General features: G+C 37.7%; 1 protein-coding gene across 3 annotated transcripts in view; it reads right to left on the bottom strand.

Moving 5' to 3' along the window:
- RAB18 (RAB18, member RAS oncogene family) overlaps positions 1-21,750 on the bottom strand; it is a 36,393-nt gene extending 14,643 nt beyond the window's left edge. For 2 of the 3 annotated variants that reach the window (XM_055352432.2, XM_055352431.2), the window contains exons 1-2: positions 21,246-21,504; positions 15,758-15,813 (exon numbers count right to left, since the gene is read on the bottom strand). In XM_055352432.2, coding sequence (XP_055208407.1) covers positions 15,758-15,813; positions 21,246-21,313 — 124 coding nt within the window. In that variant the 5' untranslated portion in view covers positions 21,314-21,504. Of the gene's footprint in view, positions 1-15,757; positions 15,814-21,245 lie in introns of all 3 variants that reach the window. The other variant, XM_004049207.5, reaches the window with a different exon arrangement.
- Between the last annotated feature and the right edge of the window lie 717 nt (positions 21,751-22,467).

Genomic DNA, 22,467 nt, shown 5'->3' on the forward strand with positions numbered 1-22,467 from the left:
AAAGAAGTTACTATGCCATTTTAAAAGTGGAACCATCTACATAAACAACATGAAATTATCTACATTTTCTTCCTATTGCTTTAAAAAAAAAAAAAAGCAAAGCACAAACCCTGAGAAAATTCAGAGGAGGAAAATGGTTCTGACTTGGTGCAGGTACTAAATGACAGCCACTGGCAGACACCACACAGAGATAGCCTCTGTCATGCACACTCTACAATTAAATTCTCAAGGCTTTTCAGGGAGTATATAAAGAACTAATTTTTTTCCTTAATAATCCCAGATACATGTTCAAGAGCAGACAAGCATCTTTCCTAACTATCAGCTAATTTGTTTACCCAAGAAAAGAAACCCACCGCTTCCAGAATGTATGTGTTTTCTTCCCATACCCCAACTCCTCTTTCTCTATTATTATTTCCTGGTTCTGCAAGTTTGTTGTGAACAGTCTAATGACTGTCTCTGACATAAGAATAATTTGCATGTGGATAACTAACAATGTCTCTAAGTTATGCTTTTGACATATTATATCTGAAACTTACCAATACCATCCACAGGAGACACTGACCACTGTCGTCCTGCCATCAAAGCCAACAGACACAGGTAGCCTGAAGGGGCACCTAATCTAAATCCAGACCCCTAAAGTCCCCAGTCATCTTCCCTAGGTTCCTCTGGTGAATCTCACATGCAGCAACTGAGCTCTTCAGATCTCACACGCTAAAACTGCTTCTTCATCATGCTTCTCTTTTGTTAAGTGGCTGATAATTTATCTTAATTGCTAGCAGCAGTGGGAGTCTTTTTGAGAGATTTGATTTTGCCAGTTTCTTACCCAATTTGATTAAACTGTGTCTTCAATCTCTTCATGTGGATAACATGGAGCTCACAACAGAAACAGAAGAACTGTCATCTCAGCTTTTCCTTGTTCATTTGTGTTTGCGTTTTTAATATGATCTTTAATTCAGTTTCTTTGCAAGAATCTTTTTTTAGGCACACTGGTAAATTTTCATGTTGCACTTACTGCTTATTTCAAAGGCTCCATTAACTATATTATCTAGTTTTAACTAAAATAACCTTCAAGAAAAAGGCCAAAGAAAATATGAACTCAACAGTAGATATATGTGAATGGGAGACCAGAAGATATTAATGGAAGCAGAAGCACACATCTTGTCGAAGAGGAGAAAAATCAATCAATAGAAACTGACTCGGAACTGACACAGATGTTACAACTGTACACCACATGTTCAAAAAGTAGACATGAGTGACATAAAAAAGGATCAAACAGAACTTTCTAAAGATGAAAATGGGCTGGGCACAGTGGCTCACGCCTGTAATTCCAACACTTTGAGAGGCTAAGGTGGGAGGATCGCTTGAGGCCAGGAGTTTAAGACCAGCCCCCGGCAAAACAGCAAGACTTCATCTTGACAAAAATAAATTTTTATTTTTATTTTTTTTTGAGACGGAGTCTTGCTCTGTTGGCCAGGCTGGAGCGCAGTGGCAGTGATCTTGGCTCACTGCAAGCTCTGCTTCCCGGGTTCATGCCATTCTGCTGCCTCAGCCTCCCGAGCTGCTGGGACTACAGGCACCCGCCACCACGCCCGGCTAATTTTTTGTATTTTTAGTAAAGACGAGGTTTCACCGTGTTAGCCAGTATGGTCTCAATCTCCTGACCTCGTGATCTGCCCGCCTCGGCCTCCCAAAGTGCTGCGATTATAGGCGCGAGCCACCGCACCCAGCCAAAAATAAACTTTTAAAATTAGCCAGGCATGGTGGCTTGCGCCTGTAGTCCCAGCTTCTCAGGAGGCTGAGGTACGAGGATGGCTCGAGCCTGAAAGGTCGAGGCTGAAATGTGCCGTGGTTGTGCTACTGCAGTCCAGCCTGGATAACAGAGCAAGACCGTGTCTCAAAAAACAAAACAAAACAAAACAAAAAAAGGTAAAAATGGCAATGTCTGAGATGAAAAATACACTGGATGGGATTAACAGCAAATTAGGTGCTGCAGAAGAAAACATCAGTGAATGTGATGACACAGCAACAGAAACTACCCAAAAGGAAGTACAAAGAAAAGGTTCAAAGAAAATGAGAGACCATCAATCATCTGTGGGACAACTTCAAGCAGCCTAATATGCAAACAATGGAGTTGATGAAAAAGAAGAGAGAAGGGGGAAAAATATATCTGAGAAATAATGGCTGAAAAATTTCAAATTTGATGAAAAATATAAATCCACAGATCAAAAAAGCTCAATAAGCCCCTAGCAAAAAAAAAAAAAAAGAAGAAAAACTCGGAGACATCATAATGAAATTTTCTAAGTATTTTAAATTAAATATTTTAAACAAAAAGAAAAACAACATCAAAATTTGTATGATGCCACTTAAGCAATACTTATAGGAACATTTATAGCACTAAACACCCATATTAGAAAAGAAAAGTGATCTAAAATCAATGACCTAGGCTTCTAAACTAAGACAATAGAAAAAGCAGCAAATTAAATCCGAAGAAGTAGAAGAAAGAAAATAAAGTTCAAACCAGAAATTAAAAACAGAAAAACAACAACAAAAATCAATGAATCCAAAAGTTGCTTCTATAAGAAAACCAATAAAACTGATAAACTTCTAGTCAAATTGATCAGGAAAAAGAAGACAAAAAATATCATTACAAAGGATGAAAAAAATCACACCATTTATAGACTGTACAGAAGTTAAAGGAATGACAGAATGTTATGAACAAGTTTATGCCAATAAATTTGACAATTCAGATAAAAATGGACAATTTCCTTGAAAGATTAAAAGCTACCAGAATTTACTGAAATAGATCACAAAGAAAATATATATAGAATATAGATAAAAAAGGAAATGTGAAGAGAGTCGAAGCATATTATTATGAAAAATCCCTAAACAGATAAGAAGGCAGTAATGGTAAGAATTCAGGAACAAAAACTCTTTAAGGAAATAAATAGCAAAATGGCAGAAGTCCTTCCTTATTGGTATATTAAATGCAAATAGAATAAACTCTCCTATCAAAAGATTGGCAGAATACTTTTTAAAAATTCAACTACATGCTTTCTATCAGAGATTCACTTTTGGTCTAGAAACAAATATAGGTTGAGAGTGAAAGGACAGGAAAAGATATTCCATACAAATAGTAACCAAAGGATAGCAAAGGTAATTATTCTAAAATCAGACAAAATAGACTTTAAGTCAAAAACTGTTAGGAGACTAAAGACAAAATATTTTGATAAAAAGGCCAATTCTCAAGAAGATACAACAATTATAAACATATACACCACAGAACAGAAGTCCACTATATACGAAGCAAACACTTGATAGAATTAAATGGAAAAATAGTGTTACAACCATCGGAGATTCTATTTATTTATTTATTTATTTTCCTAAACACAAGCCCTCCACTGAAAATACTGATTATTTTTATTGCCTGACTGAATTCCAAAACGTCTTTTTTTTTCACAAATTACATTTTATTTAGATTTTTACAATTACAGTTTCATTACAAAGGATACAATATCAGGACCAACCAAAAAGAGAAACACATAAGGATGAGGTCTGGGAGGGTCCCAAACACGGAGCTTCCATGCGTCTCCCCTTCCTCTCCCTGCAGAACCAGAGCACATCACCCTCTTGTTTTTTTTTTAAATCCTCCCATATACTTTATCCTATTTTTTTTTTATTTCAATAGGTTTTTAGGAACAGGTGGTATGTGGTTACATGGATAAGTTCTTTAGGGTAATTTCCCAGATTTTGGTGCACCCATCAACCGGGCAGTGTGCACTGTACCCAATGTGTAGTTTTTTAAATCCCTCATCCCTCTCCCACCCTTCCCCCTGAGTCCCCAAGTTCCACTGTATCATTCTTATGCCTTTGTGTCTTCATAGCTTAGCTATCACTTATAAATGAGAACATACAATGTTTGGTTTTCCATTCCTGAGTTACTTCACTTAGAATAATGATCTCCAGTTCCAGCCAGTTTGCTGCAAATGTCATTATTTTGTTCCTTTTTATGGCTGAGTGGTATTCCATGGTATGCATATGCCACATTTTATATACTCATTGATTGATGGGCATTCGGGCTGGTTCCATATTTTTGCAATTGTGAATTGTGCTGCTATAAACATGCATGTGCAAGTGTCTTTTTCATAGGATAAACAGTCGGAGATTTTAATACACCACTTCCAATTATGAATAGTGTACTGAGATATATTATCAACAGAAAACAAAGGGTTTGAAGGCCAATTAGAGCCAACAGAATACTCCGTATAACAACAAATTTTTTTCAAGTATACATGAAACATTCTCCAGGATAGGCCATATGTTGGCTACAAAACAAGTCTTAATACATATTAAAAAACCGAAATCATGCAAACCATTTTTCTGATTACAATGGAATAAACCTAGAAATTAATAACAGAAGGAATACTGGCAAATTCACAAATACGTGAAAATGAAACAATACCCTTTTAAACAACCAATAAAATCACAGAAAAAAAATTAGAGAATGCCTTGAGGCAAATAAAAATACAATATATTAAAATTTAGGGAATGCCGTGAAAGAAATGTTAAGAGAAAAAAAATTTTCTTTTTCTTTTTTTTTTTTTTTTTTGAGATGGAGTCTTGCTCTGTCACCCAGGCTGGAGTGCAGTGGTGCGATACCGGCTCACTGCAACTTCTGCCTCCTGGGTTCAAGTGGTTTACCCATCCCAGCCTCCCTAGTAGCTGGGATTACAGGTGCCCGCCACTATGCCTGGCTAATTTTTGTATTTTTAGTAGAGACGGGGTTTCACCATGTTGGCCAGACAGATCTCGACCTCCTGACCTCAGGTAATCTGCCTGCCTTGGACGCCCAAAGTTCTGGGATTACAGGCATGAGCCACCATGCCCGGCACAGAAATTTATAGCTGTAAATGAATATATTATAAAGGAAATAAAACTTCAAATCAATAACCTAACTTTATACCTTAAGGAACTAAAAGAGAAGAGTAAACTCTGTGCAAAGCTAGCAGGGCAGAAGTAATAAATAATATGAGCAAAGATAATTAGAGAATAAAACACAATAAGGAAAACTGATAACCAAAGTTGTTTTTTCTTAAAGATCAACAAAATAGACAAACTTTTAAACTAGATTAACTTCAAAAAAAAAAGAGAGTGAGAGAAAAGGTTCACATTACAAAACTCAGATATGAAAACAGGGTCATTACTACCAATTTTACAGAAAAAAAAGGATCATAAGAGAATACTATGAACAACCGTTACGTCAACGAAATGGATAACATAATTAAATGGGCAAATTCTAACAAATACACAATCTGCCAAAATTTACTCATGAATAGAAAACTTGAATAGACCCATAACTAGTAAGAAGATTGAATCAGTAATCAATCAAGTTTATTCCCAGAATGCAAGAACAGTTGAACTTTAAGAAAAATGAATCAAAGTAATACATCGCATTAAAAGAATGAAGGTTTTTAAACACATGATCATCATCTTGATGCAGAAAATGCATTTGACAAAATTCAATTCCCTTTCATGATAAAACACTCAACAAACTAGGAATAGAAGGGAATTTCCTCAACATGATATACACCATATATGAAAAACCCATGGCTAATGTCATACTCAATGGTGATAAAGCTTCGGTTTTTTTCCAAGTTGTTTTGGCTAGTCTACTTCCTTTGCATTTCCTAGTGAATTTTAGAATCAGCTTGTTGATTTAAAAATAAAAGCCTGCTGGGATTTTGATAGGGATTATGTTGAATCTATAGATCACTTTGGGGAGAACTGACCTCTTAGCAATATTAAATCTTATGGCTACTGAAAAAGTTATATCTTTCCATTCATTTAGGTCTTTAAAAATTAATCTGAAAGTATTTTGTAATTTTCAGTATTACAGGTCTTCGACAAATTTCGGTAAATTTAGCCCTGGGTATTCCGTAGATTTTTATTTAAAATTGTATTTAAATTTTTCATCTTCCTTTTATTCATTAATAATAAACAGAAATACAATTGATACTATAAATATGGATTTTGTATTCCTGTGGATTTTTACATTCTTCTTTTCCAATCTGGATGCATTTCTTGTCTTACTGCCCTGGCTAAAAATTTCTAGTACAACAGAAGTGGTGAGAGCTTATATTCTTATTTTGTTCCTCATATTAAGGGGAAAACATTCTTTATTTTATCATTAAGTATGATGTTAGTTGTATGTTTTTTATAGATACCCTTTATCAGGTTTCTATTCACAGTCTACTGAAAGATGTTATCAAGAATACATGATGGATTTTTTTCAAATGCATTTTCTGCATCTATTGAGATGATTACGTGATATTTCCTTTTTAGTTTAAAGTAGTGAAGTATGCATTGATTTTTTTTTTAATGTTAAACCAACTTTTCCTATGTGGGATAAACCCCACTTCGTTTTGTTGGTTTATTATGTGTTGTTCTTCATATGTTTCATATCAACTGATAATTTTTCAAAAGTGCAAAAGCAATTCAGTGTAGAAAGGACAATCTTTTCAACTAATAGTGTTAGCACAACTGGATATCCACATGCAAAAGGAAAAAAAAGAACTTCATACCTCACACTGTATTCAAAAATTAATTCAAAAAATTATACTTAATGTAACACTTTATAAACTATAAGACTTCTGGAAGAAAATATAGGGGAAAATCACTGCAACCTTCTGTCAGGCAAAAGATACAACACTGAAATCATCATCCATAAACGGAAAAATTAAGAAGTTAGATTTCATCAAAATAAAAAACATATGCTGTTAGAAATATACTTTTACACGAATGAAAAAACAAGCCAGAGACTGGGAGGAAAACATTTGCAAAGCATATATCATCTAATAAGAGACTTAAATGCAGAATATATTTTAAAAACTCTCAAAGCCCAAAAAAAAGCAAAAAACCCACTTAAAAATTAATGAAAGGCTTGAACAGACACTGCAAAAAAATACATACATACAGCCTATATAAATGTGCGTATAGACGTTAAAAAGATACTCAACCTCATTAGTCATTAGCAAAATTCAAATTAAACCACAATGAGATCTGAACACATACCTACTTACTCATTTGAAAATATGGTTAAAATTTCAATAAGGCTGCTCGTAGATATATAATAGGTGAGGGGTATAGAAGAATAAGAATTCTCATATGAAGCTAGTGGGAATGTAAAAATGATACAACCACTTTATAAAAATATGGCCAAACTGTTTTCCAAAGTTAAATATGCATTTATCATATGACCCACCAATTCCATTACTGGGTATGTATTCTAAAGAAATAAAAATTAGTATTCATACAAAATCCTATACCTGAATGTTTACAACAGGACTATTCATAATCACTAAAAACTGGAAACAACACAAATGTCTTACAATTGATGAATAGATAAACCAACTAAAACTGTGGTACATCCACACAATGGAATATAGCTCAGCAATAAAAAGGAACAAACAATTCACAGGAACTTGGATGACGCTCAAAGGCATTAAGCTAAGTGAAAGCAGTCTCAGAGGTGCACATGTACCCTAAAACTTAAAGTATAATTAAAAAAAAAAAAGGTAACATACCATATGATTCCACTTACATGACATTCTCAAAAAAGTTAAAACTAGAGACCAGCTAAGTGGCTGCTGAGGTTAGAGGCAGGAGGACCAGACTAGAATAGAACAGAAAGGGATAGCACCAGGTAGCTTTGGGGATGATGGAACTATTTGGTATGCTGACTGTGGTGGTGGCAATTATATGACCATAAACATTTGTTTTAATACATATGTTAAAAATCAAACTGTATACCAAAAAAATCAACTTTAATGTATAATTTTTAAAAAAATGCTGCTATGAACTCATATGTAAGAAACACAATAGGGCAAACATATTTTCTGAAAGAATAAATTATCAAGAATATGTATTGTAAAACCTCTACTTCTTTTCAATTTAGGATTTACTTTGTTGTTGTCAAGTCTGAGATTGATTCTGTATATTGTTCCATGGGCTTTTAAAGTAGTGAGGTCTTTATTCAAAAGATTTGCTGATTTTGTTAGTCCAATTCCCTATGCCTTTATCTGTATCTTTTGGGTCTATGTATCTACAAAAGAAATGCAGCAAATCTAATATAACTGTATTTTCATCAAATTCTTTTTTTTTCTTTGAGACAGAGTCTCGCTCTGTCGCCCAGGCTGCAGTGCAGTGGCACAATCTCGGCTCACTGCAACCTCTGCCTCCCGGATTCAAGTGATTCTCCTGCCTCAGCCTCCCGAGTGGCTGGGACTACAGGTGTCAGCCACCATGCCTGGCTAATTTTTGTATTTTTAGTAGAGACGGGGTTTCACCATGTTGGACAGGCTGTTCTTGAACTCCTGAAATCAGGTGATCCGCCCTCCTCAGCATCTCAAAGTGCTGGGATTACAGGTGTGAGTCACTGCACCCGGCCCTCATCGAATTCTTTTCTTGTGTTTTGAAGCTTTTATAGAGAGCTTCTATGTTTGGTGCCTACTTGTTTATGACTGTTATAGCTGCTTAGTTAATTTACTGGGCCAGCATTACATACTATCCACTTTATTCTGTCCAGTGCACTAACCTTAAATTCTACCTAACTTAGGCTATATTTTACCATACCACTTTTGCATTTTTGCATTTGCCTGGTTCATCTATTTTCAACCTTTTCTTACTTCTTTTTCAACTCTAGCTGATAATTTGAATTATTAAGAGAAGTGGACCCAGGCACATTTAATTAATTAACATTTTTTTTACTGCTTCCCTCTTAATTATATTTAGCATTCTTTGACATTCAGGTCAAATCTGTGGTTGATATACTGTGAAATAATTAAAAGAATTCCAAATTAGAAGTTGGGAGGCTGGATTTAGCCCCAGCCTTCTGACTAAGGTATAGCCTAAGGAATATAGACTAAGGTATAGAAATCAAAGATTTCTTTCTTTTTTTTTTTTTCTTTTTGAGATGGAGTCTCTCTCTGTCACCCAGGCTGGAGTGCAGTGGTGCGATCTTGGCTCACTGCAACCTCCATCTCCTGAGTTTAAGCGATTCTCCTGCCTCAGCCTCCCAGATACCTGGGATTACACACACCTGCCACCATGCCTGGCTAATTTTTGTATTTTTAGGGGAGATGGGAGGTTTCACCATGTTGACCAGGCTGGTCTCGAACTCCTGACCTTCAGTGATCCACCTGCCTCGGCCTCCCAAAGTGCTGAGATTACAGGCGTGAGCCACTGCGACTGGCCCAAAGATTTCAAATGTTCAAAGGGGAAAACTAAACTGAAAATTCAAAGTATCCAGAGCAATGACAAAGAAACACTCCATACCAAAACCTATGGAACACAGAATTGGTTCTTGAGAACATCTTTAACAAAGAATAAGCATTAAAAATAAGGGGACTTAATATTTATCTTAACAAACCAAAAAAATAACACCAAAAGAAAAGCAGGAAGAACAACGAGGGAAAAAAATTAAAGCAATCCTCAAAACAATAAAATAGATACATTCCTTAGGAAAAGACAACAAAAATAGACAATTTTAGAAATGAAGAGCCACGATCACAGATAATGAAAAGTTTCAAATAATACTATGTGCAACTATCTTAAGAGAAAATGAATACTTTCCAAGTTACACTCCCAAGACTATTCTAAGAATAGAAAACTTGAAGAGGTTGGAATGATAAAGAAGGAAGGAGGATCAGATTGATTCAACAGGTAAAATGTAACCTTTAAAGAACAGATAATTCCAATATTATTTAAGTTTGTCATGAAAAAAAATTTTTTTTTTTTTGAGACAGGTCTTGCTCTGTCACCCAGGCTAGAATACAGTGGTACGATCACAGCTTACTGCAGCCTTGACCTCCCAAGCTCAAGTGATCCTCCTGCCTTGGCCTCACAAAGTGCTGGGATTATAGGCATGAGCCACTGTGCCCAGCAGAAGTCATAGGTATTTTTGAAAGCTCACTAAGGAAATAACATCAACCCATAACAACCACAATTTGTCTAACTGTAGTTGAAATATACCAACCCTCAAAAGACATTTTCACATATTTTAACAATTATAAGTCTTAAAATAGATTAAGAAATATGTTGTGACCCAGTCTGAAGTAGAACAATGGTTTTACATTCATTTTCTAGGTTTTTATTTGAAAATAGTTTTTAAAGCACCCTTTTTATAGTCAAAAGGTACATAAAACAGGGTAAATAAAAAAATAAAAAACTTAAAGCGAATTGTGCCTATTTAATCAGATTATATAAAATTAGTATAACTAATTTCTACAGGATCTAATTTCCATGCTTACCAATTCCATCTATGCTACCAATTACTTAGATAAGTACCTGATTAAGGACCACCATGTGATCCTGTCATAGCAGAAAAAGAAACCTAATACTATCTTTTATCAAACACTCCTATGTAATAACCAAACAAACAAACAAAAAAACTGGTCAAGATATTTTTGCAGGCTGAGAGCAGTGGCTCACACCTGCAATCCCAGCACTTTGGGAGGCCAAGGTAGGAGGACTGCTTGAACCCAGGAGTTCAAAACCAGCCTGGGCAACAGTTTGGTGAGACCCCATCTCCAAAAAAATACAAAGATCACCCGGGCATGGTGGCACGTGCCTGTAGTTCCAGTTCAGGAGGCTCAAGCAGATCACTGGAGCCCAGGTGGTTGAGGCTGGAGTGAGCTATGTTTATGCCACTGCATTCCAGCCTGGCGACAGAACAAGACCCTGCCTCAAAGAAAAAAAAAAAACAAAAAAACAAAACAATTTGCAATTTTGTGTGTATGAATGTTTATTTTTATGTCAGAAATGTTGTCTTGTACTACATTTTTAAATATTTGTGTTTCATTATGTTTCCTTCTTAGTCTCAAATATGCATATGTTGGATTTCCTTTTCTGATTTCCATATCTATCATTTTCTAATTCGTTTTAACATTTTCATTAATTTTGGTAAATTCTACCTGCTTTTCCCATTTCTAGACTCTGTCTCTTACTGTATTTTCCACAGTTCTCTATTATCTATGTGATCCTTTCAATTTCATCTTCATTTCAGTAATAGTTTTATTTTCTAATTTCATTTATTTTTCTTTCCACTCAATCAGCTTACCTTGCATTTTCTCATGCAATCATTCTATTTCTTCCCCGGCCTCTTATGTCAAGTGCGTTGTGCTCTCAGCAGTAAATACTTCATTAAGTTTTCTAAACTCATGGCAAAATGTTTGATCACAATATTCATCTTCTTTATGGCAATATTTTAGGTTACTGTTCTTCATCTGTCCTTTGTTTTTCTGTTTCTTTCTTCCTTTTTTATTTCCAAACATTTGTGGCAGTCAAGCTTAATGAATTCCTTTTGATTATTCATCTCTGAAGAAGTGCTGGTTGTCCAGAACCTGATATTTGTAGGAAGTTTATGCAGAAGGCCAGAGTGCCTCCAGTTCTGGACTGACAACTTTTTTGTGATTCAGAGATTTACCTAAGAGACAGTTTAGCATTTTACTTCTCAACAGCCAATGCAGACAGGCAGTCTGGAGGTTTTTCACAATGCAGTCATCTCCTCCCCAACTGCTATAGAGATAGACACATATTACTTCCTGCAAAAATGGCTTGTTTATGTGACTCCTTGTTTGGCTTCATTTCCCCGACTTCTTAGAATTAACCCAGGTGCAGGAAAGCTCCTGCCTTGAGCTGAAGAAACCCACTTCACTTTTGTAAACAAGGGGTTTAGGTTTTATACCTCAGGGGGGCCTTGCAGTTTCATGGGTGTTTCTTGCTGTCTCTGAGCTTCACAGCCACGGCATCCTACCTACTTCTTCCCACATGCAGCCAGCCTGATGGCCACTGCTCCTGGCAACATTTCCACCTATTTTGTGGCTTGGGGTTTTTAACTGTCTTCTAGTTTAGTGGAATGCTGGGTTTGTGTGTCAGTTTTTCCCTCTCTTTGTTGTTTTTAGCTAATTGCCAAGAAAGAAGAATGCTAACTTTATAGTACCATCTGCAAATCCCAAATCCAACAATTATCTTAAAAGAGTATTTTATGCAAGACAGAAACTTAAGTGTCTCACTAAGTTACTAAAAGGTGACAATACACTTCCCTTACTACTATTTTACTGTGGGGTAAAATACCAATTTTCATAAAACACTAATTTTCACAAGGCCGTTAAGTAATTGTTTTTATGTTTAAAACTCATGTGTGGGCTGGGCGTGGTGGCTCACACCTGTAATCCTAGCACTTTGGGAGGCTGAGGCGGGTGGATCACTTGAGGTCAGGAGTTCAAGACCAGCCTGGCCAATATAGTAAAACCCCATCTCTACTAAAAACATAAAAATTAGCAAGGCATGGTGGCACACACCTGCAATCCCAGCTTCTTGGGAGGCTGAGGCAGAAGAATCACTTGAACCTGGCAGGCGGAGATTGCAGTGAGCTGAGATCATGCACCACTGCACTCCGGCCTGGGCAACACAGCGAGACTCTTGTCTCCAAAAAAAATAAAAATAAAAAATAAATAAATAAATAAATAAATAAATAAATAAATAAATAAATAAAATATATATGTTATTACCTAAGGCAGAAAGTAATCTGATGTTTCAATGTAAAAGATATTTTGTTCAACATATTCAAGATCTAGGGCCTATTTGGGGAACAAATTACATATATTTTCACCAGCATACTATAATCTTAGTATTTGTCTTTGCAGAAGACAAAGCCTTTTTAGTAATAAAGACAACCCACGATTTGTCATGCTACAAGTCCCCAAATTCCATTTGGGTTTGTAATGAAGACAGTTAATATTATATGTATGTTCATTCCTTCAGTAAAATTTTAACTTTAGGCAAGTTTATTTTCCTGCCAGTTGCTACTGCTCTCCTCCTGGCTAGCCAATACCAATATGTACTCAGGCAGGTTCTGACCAAAATAAGGTTTTACCACTAAGTAATTTTTTATAGGAGTAATACACTAGTATGGGCACAGTGGCTCACATCTATAATCTCAACACTTTGGGAGGCCCAAGGTGGGTGGATCACTTGAGGCCAGGAGTTCAAGACCAGACTAGCCAACATAGCAAAACCCATCTCTACTAAAAATACAAAAATTAGCCAGGTGTGGTGGTGCATGCCTGTAGTCCCAGCTACACAGGAGGCTGAGGCACCAGAATCACTTGAATGGGGAGGTGGAGGCTGCAGTGAGCCAAGGTTGTGCCACTTCACTCCAGCCTGGGCAACAGAGCAAGACTGTGTCTAAAAATAAATAAATAAAATTAAATAATAATTATTATTATTATAATACAACAAAGACAAATTACAATGGATTTTGAATTCGTGTTTTAAATGATTCCCTTTCCTATGACACAAATAAGAGTAAATCTGTAAATCTTAATATCATGCAAAAGCTAAGTAATGCCTAATTTATTGAAAATTTAGAGGCACCATGAGTTCATATGAAGAAAAAGAAACAAACAAACATGAGCTCCTCCTGAGCTGGGCATGGTGGTACATGGCTGTAGTTCCAGCTACTTGGGAGGCTGAGGCAGGAGGATCACTTGAGCCCAGGAGTCTGAGGCCAGCCTGGGCAACACAGTGAGACACTGCCTCACAAAAAAAGAAAAAAAAAAGAGCTCTTACTTACAGAATTCCAAACAAGATACATAGACAGAGTGATGGCATTTTAAAAAAATCCCCATTTGATAACCATCACAGTTGGAATGACAAGATCATATACTGTCCTTATCACTTGTCACAGGCAAGAATTATCAATGGATGCTACAACAGGAGGGCAAAAAGTGTAAGAAGGAGGATACCTATACAGTCTCAATGTATCTCTCTACAAGAAATATATTAGTTATGAAGGGAAAAATAATAACTTCACAGAGGAGTAAGTTGGCATATATCACCTTAAGTAACCAAAGTCCCACCACCAGTAAATGGGATAAACAGACACAATGTGCCTCCTGACACTATGTTCTGAAAAACACTTCTGTGGAATTGCTGCCAAAACTGCATAACCTGAATCTAACCGTTAAGGACATACTGGACATACACAAATTGAGAGACATTCTACAAAATAATTATTTACTCTTCAAAAATGTCAAGGCCCTGAAAAGGCAAATAAAGACTGAAGAATTGCTGATTAAAAGAGGCTGAAGAGGCTCGACGTGGTGGCTCACACCTGCAATCCCAGTACTTTGGGAGGCCGAGGTGGGTAGATCACTTGAGGTCAGGAGCTCAAGACCAGCCTGGCCAACATGGTAAACCCCATCTCTATCAAAAACACAAAAAAAATTAGCCTGGCGTAGTGGCATGTGCCTGTAGTCCCAGCTACTTGGGTGGCTGAGGCAGGAGGATCACTTGAACCTGAAAAGTGGAGGTTGCACTGAGCTGAGATGGTGCCACTGCACTCAGCCTGAGCGACAGAGCTAGACTCTGTCTCGAAAATAAATTAATTCATTAATTAAATGAAATAAAAGAGGCTAAAGAGAAATAACTAAAATCAGTGTATGATCCTGGACCCGAAACAATTATTTGTCTTTTGCTATATGGGACATTAATGGGACAACTGATAAAATCTGTGTATAGACAATAAAATGTATCTATGTTCATTTAAGAAATACACATTAAAGTATGCAGACATTGAAGACATCATGTCTACAATCTACTCTCATTTTTTTAAAAAAGAATACTGTGTGTATGTAGAGAGAGAATGATAAAGCAAATGTGACAAACATTAACATTTGGAGTAATTTAATAGGATACACAAGAATTATTTGTGCTATTTTTACAAATCTTTGAGTCTGAAATTGTTTTACAATAAAATTTTAAAAATAGACATACAATCAGTGAAAACAAATAAAGCCCGTTAAGAGAAACTCTTTATTTTCCCTAACAATAATGCTAGGATCATCTTTACTATATTCTCCTCATCAGATCATGAAATTTTAAAGCTGAAAAAAAAAAAGTATTCTCTCTCCCCAAAACCTCCCAATTTACAGATGAAGTCAGTAAGTCAAGTGACTTCATCAAGATTACATGTAATTCAAGGCAAAGTCAACCAAGGCTATTATCTAGCTCTGACTCAGCTCAGCTACCTTTCAACTATTCCAAGTCGTCTCTTCATCCCTTTACGTTGTCTGCAGTCTAAACACATGATACCAAAATACTTACCTCTATCTTCTCATATATTCTCATAAGTTAGTGTGACTAACCACTTTCAGGCGATCTAAATCTTATCCTTAAAAGGCATTTAAGTATCATTGCTCCTAACAATCCTTAATAACTAGTATCAATACATATGTGAAGATAAGAATACATGTCAAAACACTGTAGCAAATGCTGAACATACAAAATTAACACACTCTGTTAGGTCCATGATGACAGAGACCAAGTTTGTTATTCAATATTATAACCCCTCCTCTTAGTAGCAGTCCCTGGCATACAATAAGTATTCAAATAACTGTTGTATATTACAAAATAAAAGACAATCCATAGTATAGGAAAGAAATGTGTATACAGATAATCACATTAGCAGTTTTAATAAAGTATCATGAGACAACAGATAAGGAAGTTATTTTCTCTTGGTAAGATCTAGAAAGGCTTCAAAGATTTAATGAAACCAAAATTAAGTCTTGAAGGACAAATAAGATTTCAAGAGACATGGAGGCAGCGGGGTGGTGAGAGGAAGGTAGAAGGATTTAGATTAAAAAGGCCAAAGGCAAGAAAATACTGGCCATTTCTATAGAATTTTTAAACACAGGCTTACCTATTGTTGCTGCAAGTTCTGGATCAAACGTATCATCTGTGAACCTCAAGAGCAGGCTGAAAGAGATATTAAAAAGACAGGTTGGGAACTTGAATTTTCTAATCATATGATAAATGTGTTCATGATTATTTGGTCACAAATTATTAGATGTAGATAAAAATAACTGATGTAGGCCTGTTCCTAGGAATACTGCCTCAGAGCAGGTATACACAGAAAAATTAAATTACTAGAAAGGCAATTTAAAAATCCCAAGAGCAAAGTAGTTTACTATGAAATATATTCCCCGTGCTCTCCTACACAATCCCCCAAGTACAAAAGGTGGGGGTTTTTGTTGTAGTTGTTTTTTAACTGTTCTGGTATGTCCTTCTGAGAAAATGATATTAGCAGCATGTCATGCTTTAACTGACATAGATGAAAACTGAAAAAATAAAGTCTCTTAGAATTCAACAAACTAGCTTTAAAAAATCTGATTGTGTAATCCACTCTGAATTCAAGCAAAACCAGAAATATATCAAAGCCAAGCATTCTGTAACACGCAGTATGGCTACTACCTAAGAGAAGATACAGTAAAAAGAGAGGTTAAAAGAAACATCACAGGACAGAGTAGGTAGACTTGGGCAAACACTAGGTAGAGTGTGTAAAACCAAGTAGACAACTGGAGGCTACTGGAGGCTTTTAAAGAAAGTTAAGACAAGTACTGCTCTTTGTTTTGAAAAGTTAATACTAACAAAAAATGGAAGAAAATCAATGGAAGACAACCGCCATGGTTATGGCAAGAGAGAACAAAGGACTAAACCTAGGAAATGGTAAGAAACTAGAAAGAAAGGATAAAAGCAAAAGACACCAGATTAGAAGGGTACTCTAAGATTTTACATCTTCCAGAATTATTTTACTTACTATGAAGCAGAAGTGTCAGTTATTAGAAACTCTTCAAAAATAAAATCTAAGCTTTTGTTAAAGCCCTTGATTTTAAAGTCATTCAATCTTCCCTCATGTTAACTTCTGCAGTATAAGACTCTCCTAATTGACCTGTTTGCATGAATAAAATCAAAGAAACAGCCATCAGATATCTAAATTATAGAAAAATCTTATGACTCTTTCTATAGGTTGTGATTATTGCTGGTAGAGGTATGTTTTGTCCATAGAGTTTCTGCAAAACATAATGGCCTCCTGGTAGTTTCCAAACCCAGTGTCATTAACTATATTTGAACGATTAACTCTCCCTTACTTGGTTTTGTTTTCTTGTGTTTACCATAAAACCAGCATCATAAAATCAAAGTAAAAAAGAAGAGTCAAATTCTAGATTTATCTACTTAACATCTTGACTATATTTACTTACTTGGAACATAGGTAACAATACTAGTAAGACTCTTAAAGACTACCTATAAAATTTTTCTTCTCTCCCAACATACTCAGTTACCCATAATTTAAGAAAAGATACATAACATCTACACGTGGTCACCACAGAAAATATTACTACAAAAACATAAGTTAAGATTACCTTGTAGACTAGTTGTAATAATATCATAATAATAATACAATAATGATGATATTGGGTATTATTTATTGAACATATGGCAATGTGCAGACACAAAGCCAGAGGTTTTTCTCTCATAATTGCTAATCCTTAAATGGCCTTTGTTATTAACAGTACTTTGTAAGGAGAGGCAGGGAATTGGTGGCATGGTGTGAAGCAACAAATTTTAATACAGGCTCTGGGTATACATCAGATCTTAGACAGAGGTACCCTGGTAGCCCAAAAAGTATTCTAAATTCTACGTGTGCATTTTTCTAGGCAGAGAGTCCATTTCTCTATTAGACTTCGAAAGGGACAGAGAGTCCATTTCTCTATTAGATTTTGAAAAGAACTGACAATCTCAAAATAATCAAGAAGCACACTTTTTTTTTTTTTTTTTAAGAGAGAGGGTCTCACTCTGTCACCCAGGCTGGAATGCAGTGGCACAATCACAGCTCACTAATCCTCCCACCTTAGCCCCCCAAGTAACTGGCATGACAGGTGTGCATCACCATGGCTGGCTCATTTTTTTATTTTAATTTTTTTAGAGGCATGGTCTCGTTATGTTGCCCAAGCTGGTCTCGAACTCCTGGCCTCAAGAGATCCTCCTGTCTCAGCATCCCAAGTAGCTAGGATTACAGGATGAGCCACTGCACCTGGCAGAAGCACCATTCTTATAGTATTGTATATTTACACCCTCATATTTTCAAAGTTAAAGGAGCAAAATGTTTCCCATGCAGAAGTAGAGATGGAAGGAGTAACTACCACCATGGCATTTAGATGTGACCAAATTTATAATAAACAGAGTGTGATTATAACTAATCTGCATTTTTAAAATTTACATATGAAATTCGCCAAAAAAAAAAAAAAAAGGGAAGGCAAGGGACATAGGAGGGACAGCAATTTAGATAGTAGGTCTCTCTAATCCCTTCCAGTTCTTGATACATTCTGCTACTCTTTACCTTACCAGGCCTAGCCACAGAATCGGAGTCTTACACATTTAGGGTCTGAGAGGTTTCTATTCCAACCCCCTCGCTTTTGAAATGAAGGCCTACAGCATTCAAGTATCACACACAAGGTCACACAAGTGGCAGCCCCAGTTTCATAATCCTGATCTCCTGACTACTATCACATATCCTTTAGACTCTAACACTATGAAATAGACTAGAAAGTAATCCACTAATTTGGATTAAACATATCCTTTGTTTTCCCCAACAGCACAAGTGCTATCTCACTTCCACTAGCTCCAGCTCTGTAATGAAATAGAAACAAACTTGTTTAAAACAATCCTTTAAGATCATATCCACAACAAATGTTTTTGTACTAATTCACTTTAAAAGGCATAGACTTCTATTTCAGTGGAGTCATTTATTCTCATCTTATCCACAGTGTTGAAGATTGTTTTCCACAGCATATCACACAGGCCAATAATGTATATCTAGCTAGACAAATAAGACAACTTTCTCACTATATGTAATCCTTTCACAAAAGAAATAAAGTGACAAAATCCTGCATCGAGCAGTTGATAATCCATTGCTACGTATTGAGGAAAAAGTTTAAAACAGATTAGGCCCACGGTAAATTTGTTTCTTTGTTTCGGTGGCATGAACTAGGGAGACTGATAAATCCACTTAACAGGCCTTACTCTACAAGGAGAACCTCGGTTGGGTGTCATGCCTTGTGTCTGTAATCCCAGCACTTTAGGAGTATGAGGCAGGAGTTTGGCTTGAGACCTGTGTGTTGGAGACCACCTGGGCAACATAGGAAAATCCCATCTATGCAGAAAATTTTAGAAGTAGGGCCGGTTGTGGTGGCTCATGCTTATGTTCCTAGCACTTTGGGAGGTCAAGGCAGGAGGATCTGTTGAGCTCAGGAGTTCGAGACAGCCTGGGCAACACAGTGAGTCCTCCTCTCTATAAAAAATAAAAAAACACTAGTCAGACATGGTGACTCGTGCCTATAGTCCAGCTACTCAAAAGGCTGAGGTGGGAGGATCACTTGAGCCCAGGAGATTGAGACTGCAGTGAGCTATGATCATGCCACTGCACTCCAGTCTGGGTGACAGAATAAGACCCTGTCTCAAAAAAACAGCGGGTAGAGCAGAGGAATTTTGTTTATATACTCCAGTTAACCTTCCAGAAAATTTTAACATACCCTAACTTGTCATCCATGCAATACATTTAGAAAAAGTGCTAACCGACCATGTATTGGGTTGAACTACATGAAATGACAACCAACCATTCTTGACTTCAAAAACACTAATTTCATATGCCTGAACTTAAATGATATCTCAAGGAAAAAAGGAGAAAAGAAAAAGAAAGATCACAAGGCTGTGAAATTCCTATTAAGACAATGTTTACATTAACTTTTTAACACTCAAATATGTATGTGCAATAATAGATAATCATGTAAATAATTTTACTCATGCCTTTTACACACACACAACTCATGCTGGTTTGCTAACTCATAGTATTTCATTATTCTGTTCCTTGGTATGTGCAAATCATTCCAGTAGACACAGAGGACATTACATGAGGAACACTATGAAAATGTGTTGTCAAACTGGTGGCTCACGCCTGTAATCCTAGCACTTTGGGAGGCCGAGGTGGGCGGGTCACGAGGTCAAGAGATGGAGACCATCCTGGCCAACATGGTGAAACCCCATCTCTACTAAAAGTACAAAAGTTAGCTGGGCATGATAGTGCGCGCCTGTAGTCCCAGCTACTCGGGAGGCTGAAGCAGGAGAATCGCTTGAACCCGGGAGGCGGAGGTTGCAGTGACCCGAGATCGCGCCACTGCACTCCAGCCTGGCAACAGAGCGAGACTCCGTCTCAAAAAATAAATAAATAAATAAGTAAATAATATCAGAATATATTACATAAGCTTTCAAATTCTGAAGAAGCTTTTAAAAAGTAAGACTTTATGAAGTGACTTTTACAAGTTATTTGAGGAGAGCTTTCATTCGAGTTTGTAGAATTAAGGCTATTTCAATTTATGAAATACAAAAAATTATTTGAAAGATATGTGTATCAGAAGGTATAGCTAAAATATGAAACTGATTACAGCCCCTGGAGTGCAAATGTGGTTTAAGGATCAGGACGGCCTTGAACATAACCTACTCATAATCAGATGGCAAGAATGACATCAGCTGGAGAACTCTGTTCCAAGACCTGGATGAAATCACAGCCCTCTAGCAACATCCACCTAGATCCATCTTACCTTATACTCAACTCCACTGTCAGTATTATTTTCTCCAAGGAAAAAGTAAAAAATGAAAGCACAACACTAATCCTCTGTCTCCACAGGATGTGGCAAAATAAGAAATAACAATTACATTTTATTTTCAAAGGTGGCCCACGGCTGAAGCACTCGGACCTTACACTAAAGCGAAATTTTCCAGCAGTCACAAGATCCAGTTCATTCACAGCCGACTAATAAAAAAGTAAAAGAATCGACATTAAGCTGCGCCCAAACAGGCCAGGAATGGGACCTAAGGCGTCACGAAACTTCCCGAGGACATTATGTATTTAGAAAAGGCCCCACAGAAATCCTCAAGTGGGAAAGTTATGCCTCCCGGGTCTCGGGGTGGCAGGCAGCCTGAACCCCGAGAGGTTCGAGGCAAGGCGCCCCCGGCCGGATTCGGGCCCAAACCAGCCCGCCACGCCCTGAGCTCCGCGCAGCAAACCGGCCGGCCGAGCGGCGGCCCTCGGAATGGTGTTTTCTCGGCGCTACAGGAGGGAGAGCGACCCAGAGAACTTGGGCCTGGCAAAGGCCGGGAACCAGGCAGGCGCGGGTGGGGAGAGGGAAGCAGAAGTCGCGGGAGAGCGCGGCCCAGAGGCCGAGGAGGGCGCGAGCGGAGCCGGCCCGAGCCCGCCGCTGCAGTTTACAGTTCCCGTCGCGGCCCAGGAGACAGCAGCCACCGGGGCAGAAAGAGCCCAGTCACCCTCGTCACGACCCGCACCTCCGCCTCACCTGGACTTGCCCACCCCACTCTCGCCGATGATGAGGATCTTCAGGGTGGTTAGCACGTCCTCGTCCATTCCGACCCCGTTCCGCTCCGAGCCCAGCTGGCCGCCCGGGTGCGCCTCTCAGCCCTTCAGCAGAGTGAGCTGCTGCGCATGCGCGCCGCTCCACGTCTGCCACCTTCCTTTCACACCGGGTGTTCAGGCTGCCGAAGCCCTGGACTCCCCAGTTCCGCCTTGAGGTAGCTCCACGGCTGCGCAACCCAGAATCCCCGGCGTTTTTCCGGACTGCGTGTTCCTCCCCTGCGCAAGCGCAGGTGGGGAGCGCTGTGTGTGACTTTGTTGGCTTCTTCTTGAGGTCTAGCTCCGCCCCAACCTCAACCTAACACTCCTTTTGAGTCAGTGGGAGGACTCAGTCAGGAGAATATCAAGCTGTTTTATTTCAGCAGCTGCTCATAACAGCTGCACTGCGGTGGGAAAAGCACTGTGCTTGAAGCAGATTATCTTAAATTTAGGTCCAGCTCTACCTTATAACTGCCTTGTCATACTACCCAGCTTTCTTAGCCTTTCTCCATCTCTGAGAGACACAGTAACACTTCTTAGAACATCTGCTTCTTATTGTTATGAAGGTTAAATGAGTTAATTTGTGAAGACATGTTGTTAACCAAAGTGCTCTATAAAGGGTGTGATCAGGTATTAACTTGCTGGCTTCCCCTCTGTTATAGTGGAGAGCACCCTCTGCACCCTAATTCATCTTGAAAGGGAGGCGTAGACTTCAGGTAGGTCAGGTGCATTACTTCTGGCGGTGCAACTTCAAGTCAACTCTCCCTCCTCATAAGAACTGCTACACCCAGACTGCAGGAAGTGTATGTCTACACCTTGCCTCCTGCATTAAGTTGTAAATCTAAGTGAAGGTACCAAACCTCATTCATAATACTTAGCACAGTGCCTGGTACATGGCAGGCACTCAATAAACCTCAGCTCTCTTGTCTTATCTCCTTATACCTGCAGCTAATGTCATATACAATGGATATTTGATTAAAGACTACATATAAATAAAATTTCAAATGTTATGAAATTAATTTGTTAAATAGCTGGAAAAGCCCTTTCAAAAGATATCCAAATGGCTTCTCCTCCTTCAGGTCTTCACTCAAATGTTGCATTCTTAAAGAGGCCTTCCCTGTCCATTCTACTGAAATATGCAAATCCCTCCAGCATTCTCTAGACCTCTT

The sequence above is a fragment of the Gorilla gorilla genome, chromosome 8, assembly GCF_029281585.2.
Source record: "Gorilla gorilla gorilla isolate KB3781 chromosome 8, NHGRI_mGorGor1-v2.1_pri, whole genome shotgun sequence".
NCBI lineage: Eukaryota > Metazoa > Chordata > Mammalia > Primates > Hominidae > Gorilla > Gorilla gorilla.